The sequence below is a fragment of the Argentina anserina genome, chromosome 3 (genome assembly GCF_933775445.1).
Source record: "Argentina anserina chromosome 3, drPotAnse1.1, whole genome shotgun sequence".
In the NCBI taxonomy this organism is placed as follows: domain Eukaryota; kingdom Viridiplantae; phylum Streptophyta; class Magnoliopsida; order Rosales; family Rosaceae; genus Argentina; species Argentina anserina.
The window spans coordinates 4610306-4630143 of record NC_065874.1 but is presented as its reverse complement, the minus strand read 5'-3'; the positions used below and the strand labels follow the sequence as shown (position 1 = coordinate 4630143).

General features: G+C 38.9%; 3 protein-coding genes across 3 annotated transcripts; 2 read left to right on the top strand and 1 right to left on the bottom strand.

The window, feature by feature from the left end:
- The first annotated feature begins 2022 nt into the window (after window positions 1–2022).
- On the top strand, window positions 2023–5559 carry LOC126785945 (disease resistance protein RPV1-like). The gene is made up of 5 exons (XM_050511627.1): window positions 2023–2495; window positions 2599–3724; window positions 3890–4201; window positions 4306–5429; window positions 5523–5559. The coding sequence occupies exons 1-4, from the start codon at window positions 2023–2025 to the stop codon at window positions 5278–5280; spliced, it is 2886 nt and encodes a 961-aa protein (XP_050367584.1). The 3' UTR covers window positions 5281–5429; window positions 5523–5559.
- A 5971-nt stretch (window positions 5560–11530) lies between these two features.
- LOC126789109 (outer envelope membrane protein 7) lies at window positions 11531–11956 on the top strand. Its single transcript, XM_050515177.1, has one exon. The coding sequence runs from the start codon at window positions 11585–11587 to the stop codon at window positions 11825–11827; it is 243 nt and encodes an 80-aa protein (XP_050371134.1). The 5' UTR covers window positions 11531–11584; the 3' UTR covers window positions 11828–11956.
- Window positions 11957–12276: 320 nt separating this feature from the next.
- LOC126789106 (cullin-4) lies at window positions 12277–19421 on the bottom strand. Its single transcript, XM_050515174.1, has 17 exons — window positions 19057–19421; window positions 17912–18027; window positions 17462–17808; window positions 16973–17153; window positions 16677–16799; window positions 16287–16574; window positions 15784–15909; window positions 15520–15621; window positions 15381–15434; window positions 14602–14708; window positions 14094–14154; window positions 13867–13998; window positions 13614–13751; window positions 13422–13502; window positions 13148–13228; window positions 12950–13030; window positions 12277–12687 (listed from the first exon to the last, which is right to left on the bottom strand). Exons 1-17 carry the CDS (start codon window positions 19298–19300, stop codon window positions 12574–12576), a joined length of 2376 nt encoding a protein of 791 aa, XP_050371131.1. The 5' UTR covers window positions 19301–19421; the 3' UTR covers window positions 12277–12573.
- Between the last annotated feature and the right edge of the window lie 417 nt (window positions 19422–19838).

The following is a 19838-nucleotide window of genomic DNA, read 5'->3' as shown; positions in this document are numbered from 1 at the left end:
CTCTAAGTGAGCATTCTTCGCGTGCTCATTAGCACCCAGAACCAACTTCTTCAACTTGTCGTTGGTCTCAGCCATACGCTGACCCTGTGTCGACTGTAGTTGCGACACATTATCCAACGTTCTCTCAACTGCAGTCATTCAATTGCCGAAGGACTCCTCCAACGACTTGACTACCGTCGTCAACTCTTTGAAAGCTAGTTGCATGTCTTCCGGTGTTAGCATCACTTCAAACTTCAGTAATGCCTCAACCGCTGTTAAACCTCTGCAAGTCGCTGTAATATGAGGAACACAATGCGAATGCTCTAGTTTCGAGCAAGGGGAATATCCTCGCGAGTAAGGATTCCGGCTTGCTATCTTGACACGGTCCCACTGGGCGTGCCAAAAGTTCGAGCTGGGAAAACGGATCCTCCTCAGAGAACAATCAGCAAGCCCCGGTGTCGAACCCTAGACAGTTCGACCCTTCGTTCTCTGTTGTTGCTGACGTGCCAGTACCTTTGAGTTAGGTACAACTTTTGCTTTGTTTGATGATGATTGCTCTCCACGTACTGTCTTCTTCTCAAACGATTGCTCCGCAGTTGCTGATAAACCGTTGAAGTTTGAATGATCTATACACAACCGGAGTTACTAGGTACCTTTCACTCCACCTTAAGTAGATGGCCGATCTTACTTTAGACCGCTTGGGGAAAAACATAGCTTATATTGTGTCGTTAATAGCAGGACTCTCTCGCGAATGAGATTTGTTGACTAGTGCAGACTTTTGTGTTTGCTAGAAGCTAGGCTAGCGACTCGATGGACTTGACTCTAGTTGTCGAGATTAATCGGACTTGTTTGCTACATGCAGCGCGAGGCGTGCATCTGGGTAGCTCCGCTCCGATGGGAGACTTGGTTGCCGACGCGAATCGGACTTTTACTCCGTGGGGAGATTTGACTATGCGGTTGCGCGATAGTTTGTTTGACGTTGCGCGTGTTATTCTGCGCATTCGACCCCCTTATATAGAGAACACAACTTGTTCTTTCTTGCGAATCAAGTCTTGAGAACCTCCTAGTTGATTTAGATTCACCTTCCTTAATCAACTCAGATTCTATACAGCGATAGTCCCCTAAATCTATTCCAATACGGCAGGTAATCTTGCTTTGTGATATATTTTCCTCAAATAACCGGTCCACGAGCCTAAATAGTCTAAATAATACCGGAATATTATTTTAAGCCCAAACATTTTCCCTAGTAAGTTAATGTCTACGATTATACCGGTGGTAAGTTTCTGGACTGGCCGATTTGGTTACTGGTGTAATGATCCAGCTGTTGCTTCTTCCTTTAGCTGTTGTTTAAATCAATGAAATCTAGTAGAAAATTACATTGAAAGCGATGCGCACCAAAAATTTGGTCCTTTTTACAAGGCGGCAATTCTTTTTCTTATTAATTTCAGTTAATGGTCCCATAATCACCATTAGGGCGGATGCTCAAGAAGCAGGAGAGGACGTATAATTATGTATAATAATAGTATTATTGCTATAAAGACGGTGTAATTGCTATTAACTACATATAGTCTTGGTATAATTGTCTTATATTTATAATATGTACAAATTAATAGTAAATTATAAATTTTGATATGTTTTGGCCCTTCCGGAAACTTTGGCCTCTCCGGAAATTTGTTGCAAGATCCGCCACTCTACTCGATTGATGTCTTCTTTTTCTCTAGGTATTGACAATGTAGTAAGTTCAGAAATCTTGGCAACTCCAAAGCTGAACCTGAGAATTGATGAAATCAGCACAACATCTCCCTATTTATTGTTCAACCACACTGCTTAATCTGCTTCAGTTTCTGATGCAAGTGTTCTTCTTGTGTTTATTGTCGATTGATATTGTATGTCGAACTAGTAGCGATTGTTCATATAGTAGCTAATTTAAAGTTATTTTTTTGTGGAGTAACTTTTGCCCCAAGGACTAGATCCTGGACATCATTATGCAGTAGAGTAGGATTGAAGTCTTTGCAAATTTAGACTATACGTATGTTTTGTAACATGGCTTCTTCTTCTGCGGAAGCCTTGAAGTATGATGTCTTTCTTAGTTTCCGGGGTGAGGACACCCGCAGTACTTTTACCAGTCATCTTGATGCCGCTTTAAAGCGGAAGCACGTCAAGACCTATATCGATTACGAACTTGTAAGAGGAGAGGAAATCGCACCTGCCCTTATCAAAGCAATTGAGGGATCAGAACTTTCAGTGGTCATTTTGTCACAGGACTATGCTTCTTCAAAATGGTGCTTGGACGAACTCAAGCATATTTTGGAGTGCAAGGAAAGACGTGGGCAGATTGTTGTACCCATTTTCTACAGAGTAGATCCATCAGATGTGCGGCACCAGAGGAAGAGTTATGAAGCTGCTTTTCTTCATCATGAAGAACGTTTCAAGGACACACCGGACAGGGTGCTCAAGTGGAGGGAAGCTTTAACAAATGCATCCAACCTAGCTGGGTTCGATTCACGCAATTTCGGGTAACTTTCCAACTTATATATAAATGGTTTATGTTTCTGACTACTATAGTTAAATGATCACGACCATATCTATTAATTCTTTGTCATTGTTTATATATTCTAGGCGTGAGTCTGAACTGGTTGAGGAAATCGTCAGACATATATTGATGAAGTTAAGTGGGGAATGTTCAAGCGATTTGAAGGGCCTGGTTGGAATGGAAAGTCGCATCCAGAAACTTGAGTCATTGTTATGCATTATCCCACAAGATGTTCGGGTTCGCACTGTCGGTATTTGGGGCATGGGTGGTGTTGGCAAGACCACCCTTGCTGGTCTTGTATTCAACCGACTCAAGTCTCGATTCGAAGCTTCTCATTTCCTTGCTGATGTAAGAGAAGAATCTGGCAGACGTGGGATAAAGGCGTTGCAAAATGAACTTACCTGCAACTTACTGAAGTATGACTGTCTAAGGATCGGCACTCCATCAATAGGATCAACTTTTAACAAAAAGAGGCTCTCCCGGGCAAAGGTCCTCGTTGTGCTTGATGATGTGAATGATGTCAGCCAACTAGAAATTTTAGTTGGTAAACAGGTTCAATTTGGACCTGGAAGTAGAATCATCATAACAACTAGGGATATGCATCAACTTAGAGAGATGCAACAACTGCATAAAGGAGCTAACCATGATGTTATGATATACAAGGCAGAGGAACTAGATTTTCATGAGGCGCTTCAGCTCTTCCACTTGAATGATTCCAAAGAAATCAGCTACAGAGCAGATTATTCAGAATTAGTTAGAAAGGTGGTACATTCTGCTGCGGGAATTCCCTTGGCCCTCAAAGTTTGGGGTTCCTTATTTCGTCAATGCCGGACCTCAGAAGAACGTGAATGTCTACTGAAGAGATTGAAAAGGTTTCCTGAAAAGAAAGTACAAAATGTGTACAGGATAAGTTATGATGCATTAGGAGAAAATGAGAGGGAGATATTTCTTTATATCGCCTGTTATCACAAAGGAGAGGATATATGCAGAGCAACAGAACAATTAAATGAATGTGGATTATGTGCAGATAGTGGAATCAACGTTCTCATTGATATGTCTCTCGTTTCAATTCGATACGACACACTGTGGATGCATGATGTGATACAAGAAATGGGACGGGCAATTGAGTGTGAACAACATCCTGCGAAGCCTGGAAAACGCAAAAGGCTGTGTACCCCGGAAGACATATGTCATGTGTTGAAAAATAATAAGGTACGAGCCTACGTACTTAATTGACATGATTAATTGTTTAGAAAAATTGCATTATCTTTCAAATAAAAACTCATTTTCAGCATTTGTTTGCGTAAATCTTTTTTATTTATTTATGGTAAAACTCTATATGATGAATTGATGATTATACTTCGCATCAAATTTCAGGGTACTGGAAAGGTTCAAAGCATATCCCTGAACCTTTCAATGAGTGCAGAAGTACAGATCACTCCTCAAACCTTCAGAAAAATGTATAATCTTAAATTTTTGAAATTTTATAGTGAAAATCGCATGGGCAAGAAGGATTGGAAGAATGTGCATGTTGATCTTCAAGATCTTGAATATCTTCCTGATTCCCTTATACATCTCAGCTGGCCAGCGTATACTTTGAAATATTTGCCATCAACATTTTCTGCTGAGAATCTCACTGAGCTTTCTATGCCCGGTAGCGAACTTCAGAGACTTTGGGGTGAAAGCCAGGTATGTAATAATAATTAATTATAAAATTCCTTAAATGCAGTATTATGAGTTTTACATTATTCAAGCCATGTTATTCTTACCGTTTGTTTTACAAATTGTTTTAGAAGCCTAGGAACTTAAAACACATCGATCTCAGCGACTCCAAGAAGCTGGTTGAAGTTCCAGATCTCTCTATGTGTGTAAACATTGAGAGCATTGCCATGAACAACTGTGAACGGCTGGTTGAAGTTCCTTCCTATTTTAAAAATCTTCACAAGCTAGCTCGGTTCAATGTGGATGGGTGCAGGAGTCTACGTGTTCTCTCAGATATGCCAAGCAGTATGGTTAGTTTGCATTTATCTATTACTGCAATAGAACACTTGCCATCATCAATTTGGTGTCTAGAAAAACTTGAACGGTTATTTCTTGATGAGTGCGAGGGCATTAAGAATATAACAAAGAGCATTGGCAACATTGGCAAGCTGTATTCTCTCACATTAATTTTCTTGTGTAAGACAAGTATAGAAGGATTGCCCTCGTCAATCGATTGTCTCTCAGAATTATCGGGTCTCCGGATTAGGAATTGCAAAAGGTTCATCAGTCTTCCAACCAGCATATGTAAGTTGAAATCTCTCCTATGGGTGGATCTTGGTGGATGCTCTAGCTTCGAAAAGTTCCCTGAGATCTTGGAGCCTATGGAACGTCTGGAGACTCTTTTTTTAGGAGGAACCAAATTCAAAGATCTGCCTGGTATGATTGAAAACGTAGTTGGGCGGAAGGAATTAGAGTTACCTGGGTGTAGAAGCTTCGAGTCTGTCTCAGACAGAATCTTGCCTCTGTCGTCGGTCATTTTATGGCCAATGATGGGTGTACTCGACCTCAGTGGCTGCCCAATATTAGAAAATATCCCTGACTCCATCTTCAGCCTACCTTTATCTCAATTACATGTGAGCGGAACCATGATTAGGCGCATACCTGCAACCATCAATCAAGCGTCTCGGCTTTGGAGATTAAATCTAAAAAATTGCGAGCTCCTTGAGTCTTTACCCGAGCTTCCATTTCTTCTAGAGAATATAGATGCAAGTGGGTGCAAGAGCTAAAGACATTGTCTGGGTTCGGCACAGAAGGTTTCGATAGGAGATTTCCTGTCTGGATTTATCATACATTTTATAATTGCCCACGTTTGGCGAGGAAAATAGTGGATCATGCACATCTTAGAAATTTGGCAACAGCATTTGAAATTGATCCGGTACCTCTCTCTCTCTCTCTCTCTCTGCTAAAGCACTCGATCAATTTCGCTGGTTCCATAAATAATCATAATCATGTCTGTGTCTATGTACAGAATTTCAAGTACGAGGTTAGATATACGGGAGATAAAATTCCAAAATGGGTGGGCAATCAAGTGGAGGGATGTAGGATAGATATCTGGCTTCCTCTACATTGGTCTGAAGACGACAACTTTCTGGGTTTAGCTTTCTGTGTGATTGTTGACTCGCGTTTAGCACCATGTGCGACACGCTGTGTGAGTGAATCCATCTTCAAAACCGAGGATGGTGAAAGCTATAACTATAGATCCTCTTCTGGCGATAAATATGGTGATTGTCTAGGTGGTGGTGACGACGATGACATGGTTCTGGTGTGGTATGATCCTCTTCATTCAGTGAGGTTCGCTCCTTCTACCAATGCCACTCTAGCCTCTTTTCATTTCAATGTAACCGGATTGGACGATTCAGATGGTGAGGACGAATACAATTTTTCAGATGGTGATAATGAGGAGTATGAGGTGAAAAGGTGTGGGGTGGGCTTTGTATATGCTCAAGGCCAAGTCGGAAATGCTGGGAATTGGCAGGTCAGGGAGGAACAGCATGCTGAAGCTACCGCAAGTGGGAATTCAGATACCTCAGATTCATATACCTCGGATTCAGATGCGTCGGATGAGATGGAACTTGATGGTCCTTAGAAGAGAGAGCTTCTTCTTTTCAAAGAGGAGGACTACTCCGATTCTGGTTCAGGCATGCCTTCTGGTATGGATGAGGATGAGAAAAATCTTGATCTGTCTCTACATCTGTAGCTTTATACCTGCTTCATGTGTCCTATTAGTGTCTCTGAATGTTTATGAGGAAGGTGGAACAACATTAGATCCATTTCTTGAGTGATGGAATTTGTCCCTGAGAACTTAGTATACCATTCACTCTTCTTAATCAATTATGTACTTATGCAGTAGTCGTTTCTCTTTCTCGTCAGTCTTAAATACTCATATTTCAGTGGATGACTGCTTCGATTAATTCTCTTGGGATAGTAGTGTTGGTTTTATATTTATAGTGCTTGAATACGTGAAGCACAAAACTTGGTCTGCATTAAACAGCCGGAATCATTTGTCAAATGAAACTGTAGACTTCATATTGGATAATATCATACATAAATATGTTTATAAAGACGATTTTCTTTTTGGCATTGTTGGTTTCTATATCTATTGGAAATTTATCCAATGCAGCTGGATATGGCAACTATGTATATAGTTAATTTCTGCTACTTGTGTTATAGAATCCTTGATGACAATTATGCAGTTACTTCTGCTGACAGACGAACTCAAGGTGACCCAGGTGTTGCAGCACCGAATCGGCACAAGGGATACGAGTGACTGATCTGCATTCAGTGGACAGTGGAATCTCCATGATAATAGCGCCCACAGGGCAACTTACTAACCACTTGATCGTAACTCTACAAACAAATTGCACAATTCGCCTATACCTTACGCCTCTTAGCAGCCCAGTGGTGTTCAAGCCTCACTGTTTCCAAGCCTTCAATGGACTCCTTTGTCGCATGAACTAGATTGAATAGTTCCTCCGAAACACAATAGGTCATGTCAAACATATCCAAGTAGATCGGCAGTTCTGGGGAGATAGCCTCGTCAACAACATCGAATAGCTTCTCAATTGCTAAGCTTTGTACATGTTTCGGGACATTGTCGGTTGAAAGAAAGTCTGTAATCGCAGACTTACACCTGTTGCGGTAAGATGGGGCCTTCTTCATCTCTGAGAGCCCCGCCCAATAGCCAAAATCTCCGACAATGCTTTGTGACTCGACACGAAATGGGCTGTCAGGGCTAGAGTGCGGGCAAATCGTCTTGTAATATGTACAATGGAGTAGAATAAAGATGTGGTCGGCGGCCGCGGGTGGTCTAGACTCTTTTTTTTTTTGTTTTGGAATGAGGTGGTCTGGACTCTAGATACTGGGTTTGGTGCGCTGTCTTGGCTCGCTCTTTGATAACTGTGTCGCTGATGAGCGTCAACATGGACGAGCTTTGTCGAAGAGAAAGAAGGAAACTTATTCAATGGAACAAGGCGCAAGTCAAACATCTACATCTTTATTTTTGATATTTAATAATAATATTTTTAATAATAAAAATATATAATTAATGAAATCTAATCACTCATTTAAGTCAGTACAAGTATATTTCGGTGCTCTAAATAAGCTTCCGATAAAGAATTGAGAGAGATAAATCACTTGTTTTTCTTCAATGAAGTAACATCATATACGGAAGAGGATTCTGTGGACCTCTGAGTGGAGGCACCGACATTTATAATAATACTTAATACCCAATTAGATTCAATATATGTCGTTAGTAGATATCTTCATGTTGCTGTTGGTAACATCTCAAGGATTAGCGGTAAAGGATCTTCTGCGAACAAGTGGTACTTCAGTGTCCGATGGCATGTGGTTGAGGCTCCAGATAATTTATCTGACTTGACACCTTCAAACTCCCAGGTCCTCTTTGCCTAGCCTTTCAATTTCTGATGTAATGGTATGTCTGTATGTCTGTAAGCATGTAGTCCTTATATTAGAGATTTGAGCTATATATGGCTGTGTGTAAAAGGAGTTGTTGTGGTTCTTGGAATGTATTTAAGTATAGGGTTTTTCTTCTCTGTTTTTATTTATTTCTTAACTGTGATTTCTCAATGTGCGACTGAATTCGCAACTGCTATAATAATACAACCTTAGGGCAACTCCAACAATAAGTCTTATTTAGGGGGTGATATTCTCATTTTAACACTCTTCATGAGTCCTATAAATCTCATCTCCAACAATAAAGGAAACTCCAACCATAAGCTCTATTTAAGGTGCTATTTTTATTTTAGCACCCTTAATTTCACTATTCATATATGACTCATTTCTCCATCTCCAACAATTAGGTGTTATATGAGGTAGGGCTCGTCAACGGGCCGACTCATGAGTGACGGGCCTTGCGGGTTTGTATTAGAAAAAATATATAATACTTTAATTTAAGGGTTTCAAACAATAAAGAATTATTAGAAAACATCTTAAAAAATCACAAATAAATTCTAATTTCAAAATATTATTGATCAACACCAATAGATGTGATAGATATATATATTTAGGGACCCTGTAAAAATTTCATCCGTTTTGAACATGATTTAACCGTTCGTACCTACGGTTAACAAAAAAGTGGCGTTTACCGGGACTTTGTCAAATAGAAATCTTTAGTGCGACCGCGCACGATAAGTAACAAAAATTAGGTGGTTTCAGATATGCAAACGGCTTTCGTCATTCGCATATTTGTAATAGGTCCTCCCTTAGAGCATATTAATGGTGTTTTTTATTTACCGAAAATTCTGACGGTTAAACGAGGTCCGAATTCGATGAAATTTTAAAATGATCACTAATTATATATACTGATCACATCGGATGGTGTTGATCGATTCCGAAAAATTTCCTTCATATAGTCGCTTCATAATGTGATATTTTATTATAAACCTAATATAAAAGTTATAATACATTAGTGGACACTTCGGCGATTGACAACTTCAGTTCGAAATATGGTCGATTGATACCAGTAGATGTGATCGGTATATATATTTAGGGAGCCCGTAAAAATTTCGTCTGTTTTAGACATGGTTTGACCGTTCATACCAATGGTCAACTAAAAAAAGAGGCGTTTTGACATATTGAAACCTCATTGACCGGGGCTTTGCCAAATAGATTTCTTCAGTTCAACCAGGCACGATAGGTAAAAAAAATAGGTGATTTTAGATATGCAAATGGCTTTCGGCATTCGCATATTTGTAATAGGTCATCCCTTAGGGCATATTAGTAGTGTTTTTGATTTATCGGAAATTCTGACGGTTAAACGAAATCCGAATTGGATGAAATTTTTACAGGGTTACTAAATATATATACCAATCACATCGGCTGGTGTCGATCGATTCAGAGACGTTTCCTTCATATAGTCGATTCATAATGCGATAGTTTTATTATAAACCTAATAAAATATGTATGTATAATATTTTATTATTTGGCGGGCTTTTACGGGCCGGGCCGGGTTTCACACCCCTAATTTAAGCCCGACCCTCTACCCACGGAAGCTGGGTTTGGCGGGCTTTCTCGCAAGCCGGGTCGGGTAAAAGCCCGTCGGGATCGCGGGTTTTTCGGATCCGCGGGCTAAATGATGAGACCTAATATGAGGTGCTATATACACAATTATTGATTAAAATATGATTTTGAGTGTTATATGAAGGTGTTATGACATAGTTGAATTGATGCGGGCTCAGTGCACTGTTGAAGTCTTGGTCTTGGAAAATCACTAGATATAAGACTTAGTTTAGGTCAAAGTCCTATTAAATCAAAACCAAAACCCCTTAAAACAAGATGTTGGAGATGGAAAGTTCTATTTTAAGACCAAAATCAAAGTTTAGCACCATTGTTGGAGTTGCCCTAAGGTCTTATATGAGGTGTTATACTCAATATAATTGATTAGTTTACTAATCTTGTATTGTTTCATCAAAACAATGACCCACCAAACGGATGCAAGACCCACAAAAATTGATTGAATCTTAGTCTTGAAATTGACTTAGATATAAGACTTCAAATAGGACCAAGTCCTATATTTCAGAGACTAGCACCCCCTATATTTACCTGTTGGAGATGAATTTCTCAATTATAGGACCAGTCTTAGTTTATAGAACCATGGTTGGAGTTGCCCTTATAATGGTATAAATTGTTGATGAACTCCATATGTAGCATGCTTGCGTGCTTGTCTCTTATTTCTCTATAAACTAGATAAAAGCGGTCTGATATAAACCGCAATATTCTCTGTGAGATTAACTTATTTAGTTATTAACTCAGAGTTATAGAAATGAAGATAGTTTTCCAGTACACTGATCGGACATGCATGGCTGATTGCTCTATCATAGAACAACTGGCTCTTCAGTGGAACATCTAGTATAAATCACTCAGTCATGGAACAGCTTTATGCAAGTTCATTTCTGCTTTGAGTTGCAAACTTGTCCATAGATTATATTGTAGTGAGTTGTGGCCTGGTGGTATCCTGGGCTTACTCCCACCAAATATGACCAGGCGTGCATAATTGTACTACATGATGTCCTATGGTTACGATGTCTTCACATAAACCTGATTAACATCGAGTTAATGACCTTAGGTTAGCAGCATGCAGATGAACACCTGCATCAGATATTTTGAAGGCCTAAAATTGTGTGTGGACAAATGTTGTGATCTTAATGAAGTTAGGTTTTTTCCTATGAATGGTTCACAAATTAGTGAAAGGTACAGCTAGCGGTCCTTGAAACAAGTTTGAAGGATCTGATATAAGCAGTCATCAGAAGCTTAAATTCTTGCAACTGTGTTCTGTCTTTGATGTTGAAATTAGCAGACTTTGAGGTTGAAGAGGACATGTAGAGGATGAACCCGCAACAGAGTACAGGAAGAAAATGATTCACTCTCTTACACTTGGAGCATGCGAAAAAGAATGGGAGAGGAAGTTGTCTTGCATCCTAAACTTTTTAAAATTGAAACTAAAATAATGGGAAACAACCATTATTTTTAGTCCCATGTAACTAATTGCATTTAGAAAGCGATATCTCTTATTAGAAAAAGATCGGTTCAAAGTTTCAATAATCCGTCAATCACTAAACGCTTTAAAAATCATGATCTACGGATGGTGAGCTTACGATAGTGGAGCATTTGATTGATTTGAAGAAATATCAAGGCAAGTAGTGTTCAACATATAATTTTAAGTCGTGATTGCATTACTTGGTAATTTGCGTGACAATTTTTCTATAGACCAAACCGTGCAAAGCCTCAACTCTAATCCAAATCGAAATGATCTCGGAGCACATTCTGTATTTACGGAATACGTCAAACCATCAAATGAGCACAAATCCGAGGACTAAACAAATTCATAAAAACCTTTCAACAAAAAAATCATAAAAAAAATTCGAACGACGAAAGTGAGAATCAGCAAAAGTTGAAGGGCCAAAGCTATAAATACCACAAACCTCTGCTTACAAAGAGCGAGAGAGAATGAGTGAGAGGTAAGCAATAAAGAGTGTAAAAGAAGAAGAAGAAGAGAGGGCAAAGAGAGAAGAAATGGGAGCGATAACAAGCGCAGCAATAGCAATAGTGGGAGTGGTGCTGGGCTGGATCACCATCGAGATTGCCTGCAAGCCTTGCCTCGACCAAGGCCGTCAAGCCATCGATCGTAATCTCAATCCCGATTACGACCCCGACGATATCCGCGCCCCTCTCAACACCGTCACGAATGTGGAGGTCCACGGCGAGGACGACGACGACGACAACCCCAAGGCCGCGGTTTCCTCTGTCACCAAGTGAAAGAAGAGATCTTTGTGAGTTTGATCGAATGTATTGAGAATCAAGAATTGTGGTTTGTGTTATCAAGTATCATTGTATGTCCTGTTGTTGCTTTTGAAAATTGAAATTCTGAATACAGAGATGACTATTCAATTCCATTATTGTGAGAAGTTCCAGTTCCAAACTAGAAAGCAGAGTGACACTAACACAACAAGGTTGTTGTTTTCTCTGCTGCCTTGTTGCATCAACTTAGATTGCATTCATCTACATCAGGGCATGACATATTGCCATAGTAGTATAAGTTGACAACTCTTTAAGATTAGAGAGGATGGGAAGATCATACTTAAGAATTTGATTCTTTCCAACTGTATCCAGAAGGATACATGTCAGTTTGAGAATGTGCACAAATATCAGAATGAATGCTACAAGATACATTGTGGAAACGAAACCAAGCGAGAAATTTGTTTCCTCTGTTTTTATATATATTTCCTATTTCTGGAAAACAGAAGAAAAAAAAGTACTTTGATTCAATCAAGTACATGATTCTTCGACTCTTTCAAAGGAATAAAGATGAGGGGAAAATAAATATTCTTTACAATCAGTACCGACCGCAACAAAATTGCAAAAACTACAAAGTTAATGTACATAAATTGCAGGTAACAGGCTAAGTTGAAGTTGGGACTAGAAATCCTGCCTCTTTGCTCTTTCATCCTTGAGATCTAAGTCCTTCCTGTGTCATTTACAAGGAGAGACTTCAAACAGGACTGTTATGCAAGGTAGTTGTAGACTTGTGGGTTGTTCTTGTCCCGCTCTAAGTACTCCCTGTCAATCAGGCTCTCAATCCTTTTCTTCAAATCTGCTGGCTTTATTTGGAACTTAAGCTGCTCATGTAAAATAAACACACCACACAAGTTGGCTCAAACTTCCCTCATTGTATCTTTTTAAGTAATTACTCATGGAGAGTTGGAGACCATCTCAGCATTACTCTTATTTAGAAAAGCCAAAGCCTTGGAGGTGTTCATTATTACTTCTCTCCTCATCAACAAGAAATTTATAATATGACATAAATAACATTGGGTGATGAATGGCTCCCCATGTCCCAAAATGCTATGTAAACTCGAATCAAATCAATGTCTAATTTACCTGATTGTACAGTTCAGTTATCAGAATTGTGTGGCTCAGCAGCTTTCTAGTTTTCATTATCCGAACAATAGCAGCATCAATCTGCATCAGGAAAAGCAAAGATTGTCAGCTAGAGAACCCTATCTAATCGTGGAATACTAAAAGGTGACGCAATACATGCATTTGTAAAGGAAACATCTGGCATAAACTAAGGTTAACCTGATATTGGCGGTCTTGGAATACTTTTTCAGTTGTGCTTATGTTCTCCTCCACTGTTTCCTTCATTTGGATTGCATTTACCTGCACGCAAAGAAAATCAAAAGTAAGGCTATCATCATGATGCCTGTGCCGCAAAATGAGATGCAGAATTGACCAAGATTTAGATATATAAGTTCTTTTTAAAGCTTATCAGCCTCATAAAGCTGCACAGTGCTTATGGAAGCTCTTGATTGCACCAGTAATCCATTACAACAGGAGGTACAGAGCAAAGTACCTTTAAACGGTAGAGGTTAGCAGTAAATATATCATTGAATGTAAATGAATCGTCATCCCCTACGTCTCTCCCTCTGGGATCCTGCAACATACATTAGAAAAGGAAAACGCACAGAAAGTAAGGAGAAGGCTCGGCAATGCCGATCAAGATCTCATACATGAATCCTGTAATGAATGACACTCAGGCACACACCTTTTGCAGGACGCGTACTTTTCCGCATGCAAGTGACTGCAGAGTTCTCCTCAGTTCCTTGTCTTCAATGCTAGTGGAATCCTTAATGTCTTGGAAGCTTAGCTTCTCGGCATCATTAAACAGCATCAAAATAACAGTCTGAAAACCCAGAAAAATATGCTTTATCCACCTGGACTAGTATTTAAAGAAGCCTAAAGAGGAGTACCGACTGAAGCTGGCAAACTAAAGTATATTTAATTTACATGTGACAAACCTGAAACAGAGAAACTGCAAGCTCCTTTCTGCCTTTAGGAAACTCAGCTTTTAACACACAGTGACCTAATGAACTTTGCCACATTAAACGCCTCCCACTGTACTTGCTCAAGTAAAACTCTTTAAAAATATCCTATTGCAAAAGGGGAAACATAGAGTTAGACAACTAGACAAAACACAATGACGGTGCCAGCAACTAAAGCATCTGTCATGTAGCGTGTACTGAACCTGATATACGTTCAACTCATGAGGAAGTCTCACATCCATGGGAGCATATGTTGGCCAGTACCTGTATCCAACCATCAAAATAATAGTTACTCCTTGGGTAAGTGAATAAAAAATATTGAAAGACAATTAGGGCAAGATTTAGATAAAGTTCCCCATGTCAGGTTCCTTGGATTGTCCACCAACTGGGGCATCAAAATCATCAATAACAAGACTTTACATATCATAACAAGTTCTAACATATCACAATGTTCAAGAACTCTGGAAATGACAAACTTCACGATGATTATCACATATTTCGAGGAAAGTGAGTATTTAATTAGATGCGGAAGTTATACTAACTCTTGAATATTCAACTAATGAATTGTTATTTATAGGATAACATTCGTATAAACTTCACATTTAGCGCGTAAAGGGTCTACTGTACTCTATCACAACATAAAACGAAGATGATAATAACAATATTTGTAGTAATAATAATAATAATAGCAATTATAAAATAGAAAAGTACCCCGAGGTAAGGACATGAACGCTCAGCTCAATCCCTGATGGGAGTTTTGTCCTGGCTTGAGATGACTGTCTGAAGGACTCATTTATCTCTTTCGACAATTCAATATCCTGAATAGTGTGCATACCAGGGATGTGAGGGATATAAGACATGATGATTCGAATAGAACCTGACACAGATGCTCAGATATATAGAATCACAAACTAAATATTACAACTAATTGGCAATCTAGAAGTGGATTTTAGAGGCCATTTATGAAAGAGCAGAAATAACTGCTTCTAGTTTTGACTTTGAAAAATGTAGTGAGAATTACCTGCAGGAAATAAAGGGGTGGAGATAAAAATGAATGGTTGAGTTTTCATTTGGTAGAGGAAAAGTGGATGGAATGCATAAGTGAAGGGTTGAGGCATCCACTCAGGCTAACCATTTATAAATTGGTAGGATGAAGTGAACAAAGGCTCAACATAACAAAAATATCTCCTGTGGTTCTTTGAAATCCTCCCATACGGCCATACAATACTCAATCCCAAGTTTAGGAAAAGTCTAGACATATACTACTGTAACTACAGCCCACTAAGTATGTAACCTGCCATAGCTTAACACGGACTAGCAAAAGAATAACAGGTAAACAAACCCAAACAGCTGATGTGCCTTGTCAGTCAACAAAAATAATATTGAGGCTAGTAGGTTGGACAAGATTCTACCATCCCATATTCCCATTAGCTTGAGATACTGGGAAGCAATATTGACTTATATCTCTTGCAGATATCTAATATGCACACCTTAAACATTCCTTCGAGTTTGTTTGTAAATTGACTGCCACACTCGGTCTTCAGCTGTATTGACAAAAAATTTGTTACTAAAATGAAGACGGAAAGTTTCGAAGTGTAAAATTCACAAAAAGATAAATCCACCATTAACCTTGGAAATCATAGACTTCTCTGCATCAATAGAAGCACTCTTCCCCAAAAGTAGTCTTTTTGCTAGATCCTTTTTGTAAAATGCTTCAAACACATCCTTACCCTAGATTGGCCAAACGAAGGTCTTATGAGTGTCACTTTCCAGTTGGCATAAGTTAAGCAGCAAAAATTTGCAAACACTAGTAACAGACAAAACATACAAAAGAACTCGTAGTAATGCCAAGAGTAAACTTATTCATTTGGATCATTAACTCATTGATCTTACCTGTATAAACCTAAATAAAACCAAGACTCTATCAAGTGTGCCCTCAAGTTCTTCTTCGGAAGTACCCTTGTTCCCAGCTCGAAGCTTCTCGTCCAGAAACTTCGCAATCAGCTCGGCAGGTCGATTCTATCATAGGAAGAATATCATTTGGCTTAATTGTCAAAGATATGCTATGACATAAAGTTATAAACTATTGAAAGTTTAATTGCAACACAATAAAAAGGAAGGGAAGGGAAGGGAAGATGTAGAAGGAATCAAACTAGCTTCATTTGTAGATGTGTAGTAATAATTCTACATGGTATTTGATAGAAATGACTTTCACATTTTAACGAACACATGTTTTTATAATCCAAGTATGTGTTTTGCTAATATGGTTTTCAGCACTGTATTTCATATATGATAACTTTCCTAGTTTTATAGTGTATATCATGACAACTTCGTCTTATATTCAAATAAGTGAGTAAGACGAAACAAAGAGAGAAGTAAATCAGATTTCAAATTACCTGCCGCAGATTAATAAGATGCTCGAATGCGTCCTTTATAGTGATGCAAAATACTTCATTCTTACAAAAACTTTCTTCCCATATAGTGTCAAGAGAAGCCTTAAACTCCAAAAGAGAAGAAACCATGTCTTTATCTTTCTCTTCATCCATGATCATGCCCTGCCCTGTCTTCCGAATGTATGAGTTAAGGGCTTGTCTGAGTGATTCAAGGGCATTTACTTTTAAAAAAAGAGTGTACATCCTCCGAATATCCTCAATGCGATTCCCATCCATCAGCATTGTGAACCCCTTGAATATATATACATAAAAAAGAACAATAGAAAATTAAATATATGAGTACCAATGAGAAAATAATCAAGCTAGAATCACAAAACTGACAAAGAGTTATACCTTTTCAAGTATGGCAGATATATGGCGCTCTAGAAGCTGCTTTTCTGCAGTTGCAACCAGTGGCTTTCTTGTGCTTGCATCCAGGTAGAGTAAACATCTTTCATTTTCTTCATGCAACCGTTTCTAGAACGTATAATTCAGATATATTTAAAGATTAGCATATGTAGGATCAACGAGGCATGCTAAAGATACAAAGTTAGTGGAACAACTCATGTAAAGTAATTGATTTTAAATCAATTAGAGTATTTTGTGTGAGTGCGCATAAAGCCAGAGAGAGAGAGAGAGAGAGGATGCACCTCAACATGTTTCAAGTACTCGGGAACGTCTGATTGCTGCATGTACATCACTCCTTCAGTACCATAGAATTCAGAACTACACTCGAGAAATGGCTTCTCAAAGCTCTCTGGATATATTCCTAAAGCTATAAACATCTTCGTTAGATGGTTAAGGAGAGTCCTAGCAACCGCTTCACCTAATCTGGATAACCAAAACCACCATATTACACATTACTAGACCAACAATATACTGAGACTTGATTTATGGCAATAAAATCACTTGCTCAAGATTATCCTACAAATAACCTTAATAAGAAATAGTATAAAGATCCAATATAATTACATAGTCATGGACCAACCATTCTAGAAATAGGAAAAACCTAGGAAGGACTTCAGAATTACAATCTTAAATAATACATTTATTTAATACGTACACCAAAAGAACTTAAGGAAATTTATGTGCCATTACTATGGCATAACGTTTCAAAAAAATTGACAGAATATATGTACCTTTCTTTCTCAATCATTCTTAAAAGGCCAGTTACGATTTTGTGCTCAACTTCTGGTGAGAGGGAGAGATGTTTCCGGAAGAGTTGCAAACCCATGTCCCACAATGAACGTACATTTGGTGTTTGTTTCACATAAGTTCTATCAAGATACAGGGCTATATCACGAATCATCAATATCTGAGCACAAAGATCCTGCCAACTCCTCTCGACAAGTGATAAGAAAACCACCAAATCAGGGCTTTGGCCGACCAATGACTGCAGTGCTGCGGCTATGTGACTTTCACATTCTTTTTCGATTCGTTGATACAGACTCCCACCCATCTTGTGTACGCAAAGATTATTGACGGCCTGAATGACAATAATTATTTGTTGTTGTTAGTTTCTACTGCATACAAGATACTGACACAGCAACAAGCTACTGTGTTGTAAACAAAGAGAAATGATACTCTACCTGATAAAGGTCCTCCAAGACACATGAAACGGGTTGCTTTAAGAAAATTGCACAAATGGCAGACTTCAGTATCTCCCATGTCTCCTCTTCAAGATTTTTGGGTACTGCCGGTTTGGCTTTAAAATTTAAAATGAACATTAAGTATGTCAATAATTTTTCAATACGTAATAAAATTTCAGTCAAACTTTGCATCTATTAACATTTTCCCCCTGTCAAAAATCTTGGTTGCTCAAAGTTTATTAGGCATACACAACATGATAGATGAATAAAATAAGACTTCTGATGCAAAATATCATGTGATTACAAATAATAGCTATCTACAGAGGATAAGCATGCACACATGTTCATAGAAAAATACTAATGCCTAATGTCCAATAATATAAACATATTTCAAGATAGTAATACAGAACAATAACAGAGGTCACCAAGAGGACAAGTAGGTTCAGTTTCAAGGTTCACCAAAAAATAGGGAACAAAAACGAAATTAGGCTTAATCCTCAACAACATAGGACTCATAAAGACACAAAGTGCAGATTCGCCATTGCTCAAATCATAAGCTCGGCTACAAGGATGCAAGGCCTAGCATCCTCAATATTTATTTATCCCTAGCAGAACTCACAACGTATATCATCCGAAACAAAAACCTCCCTAAAGTGCAGTCCACTGCTATGTGAACACCTCATTTAAGCATAATCCCTAATCCCAACCAGACCATTCTATAGTACAACCTACTTCGGCGGGCAGAGAGCATCCCCGTAAATGAAGTCTCACTACATTAATCACTGACCATACCAAGTAACCAACTCTAACACAGTCCCCCCAAAAATGTAATATTGTTACACCAAAGCATGCAACCTTCCAAAATTCAAGCACCAGGGTTAGAATCAATTGCAGCTGAATTAACCAATTCAAACTAGTAAATTAAGAACAGATAAGAACCTAAGCATTCCCATTCCCCCCCCCCCCCCCTAACAATGATAACAAACAAAACCCCCCAAAAAACCTAACTCCACAAATCACTTAATACCCCAAAAACCAAAGATCATAACCAATCACACTGAACCCAAAATTGACATTGACCCAATAGCAGAAAGGTCCAATTAGCCCTTAAAGACCGAAGCTTTGGGGATCAAGGAGACTCGAACCTTTGAAGGGTTTGATGACGAACTGCTTCTTGCCGGGCTGAGGGGGCTGGGCCTTTTTTCGGGACAAATTGTCGGGCTGGGCGCGGCGGCCGTCGTCGATGTCGGCGTCGGAGGCGTGGTGGTGGAGGTGGTGGAGGCCGTTTTTGGGGTCGGGATGAGACTGAGACTTGGCTTTTTTCATCGGAGAAGAAGAAGAGGAGATGGTGGTGGTGGTTGATAAGGAGCGTTTGTTGGGGTGAGACATCAAACTCTCAGCAACAGAGCATTGTAGAGAGTGAAAGAGAGAGAGGCAGAAGCAGAGAAGGAAGAAGAGGAAGAAGAGAGCCACAGAGGGGAACAAAACCGAAGATTTGAGAAGGCCTTGCAGCTGATAGCCCCGATATGAGAGAAAATCGAGTTTTTTATTTTTCTTTTAAAAAAAACTTAAAAGAGAAATAATTAATATTGAAATGAACAAATCTGATAACATTAAAGAACAAATTTGATAATATCAAAGAGAGAAACGTTCTTATAAAAAATAAATTGAATGAAACGATATACGAAATCTCGAGTCGCTCATTGAGCGAGTACATAACATGTCATGTAGATGTTTGGCTACTAAAATTTGGAGATCTTAGTGGATGATGATATGTTGGTGTAGACTATTCATTCCTTTCGGTTTATAGTCAACAACGATGATGTGTTTGAGCCTTAAGACGCACTTTCAATAGGTATTAAGGTTTGCTCCAACTAAAGGCTGACAACATTTTCTAATCGGACTCGTGCCAGGTAAGAGTAATTGT

Excerpts from the sequence above, each read along its gene's own strand:
- LOC126785945 (XM_050511627.1), top strand. The coding sequence starts at position 2,023 with ATGGCTTCTTCTTCTGCGGAAGCCTTGAAGTATGATGTCTTTCTTAGT. Across the intron at positions 2,496-2,598 it reads TTCGATTCACGCAATTTCGG|GCGTGAGTCTGAACTGGTTG; the intron begins GTAACTTTCCAA and ends TATATATTCTAG. Across the intron at positions 3,725-3,889 it reads ATGTGTTGAAAAATAATAAG|GGTACTGGAAAGGTTCAAAG; the intron begins GTACGAGCCTAC and ends ATCAAATTTCAG.
- LOC126789109 (XM_050515177.1), top strand. The coding sequence starts at position 11,585 with ATGGGAGCGATAACAAGCGCAGCAATAGCAATAGTGGGAGTGGTGCTG.
- LOC126789106 (XM_050515174.1), bottom strand. The coding sequence starts at position 19,300 with ATGTCTCACCCCAACAAACGCTCCTTATCAACCACCACCACCATCTCC. Across the intron at positions 14,155-14,601 it reads GTTCATGTCCTTACCTCGGG|GTACTGGCCAACATATGCTC; the intron begins GTACTTTTCTAT and ends GGTTGGATACAG. Across the intron at positions 12,688-12,949 it reads TAACTGAACTGTACAATCAG|CTTAAGTTCCAAATAAAGCC; the intron begins GTAAATTAGACA and ends TTACATGAGCAG.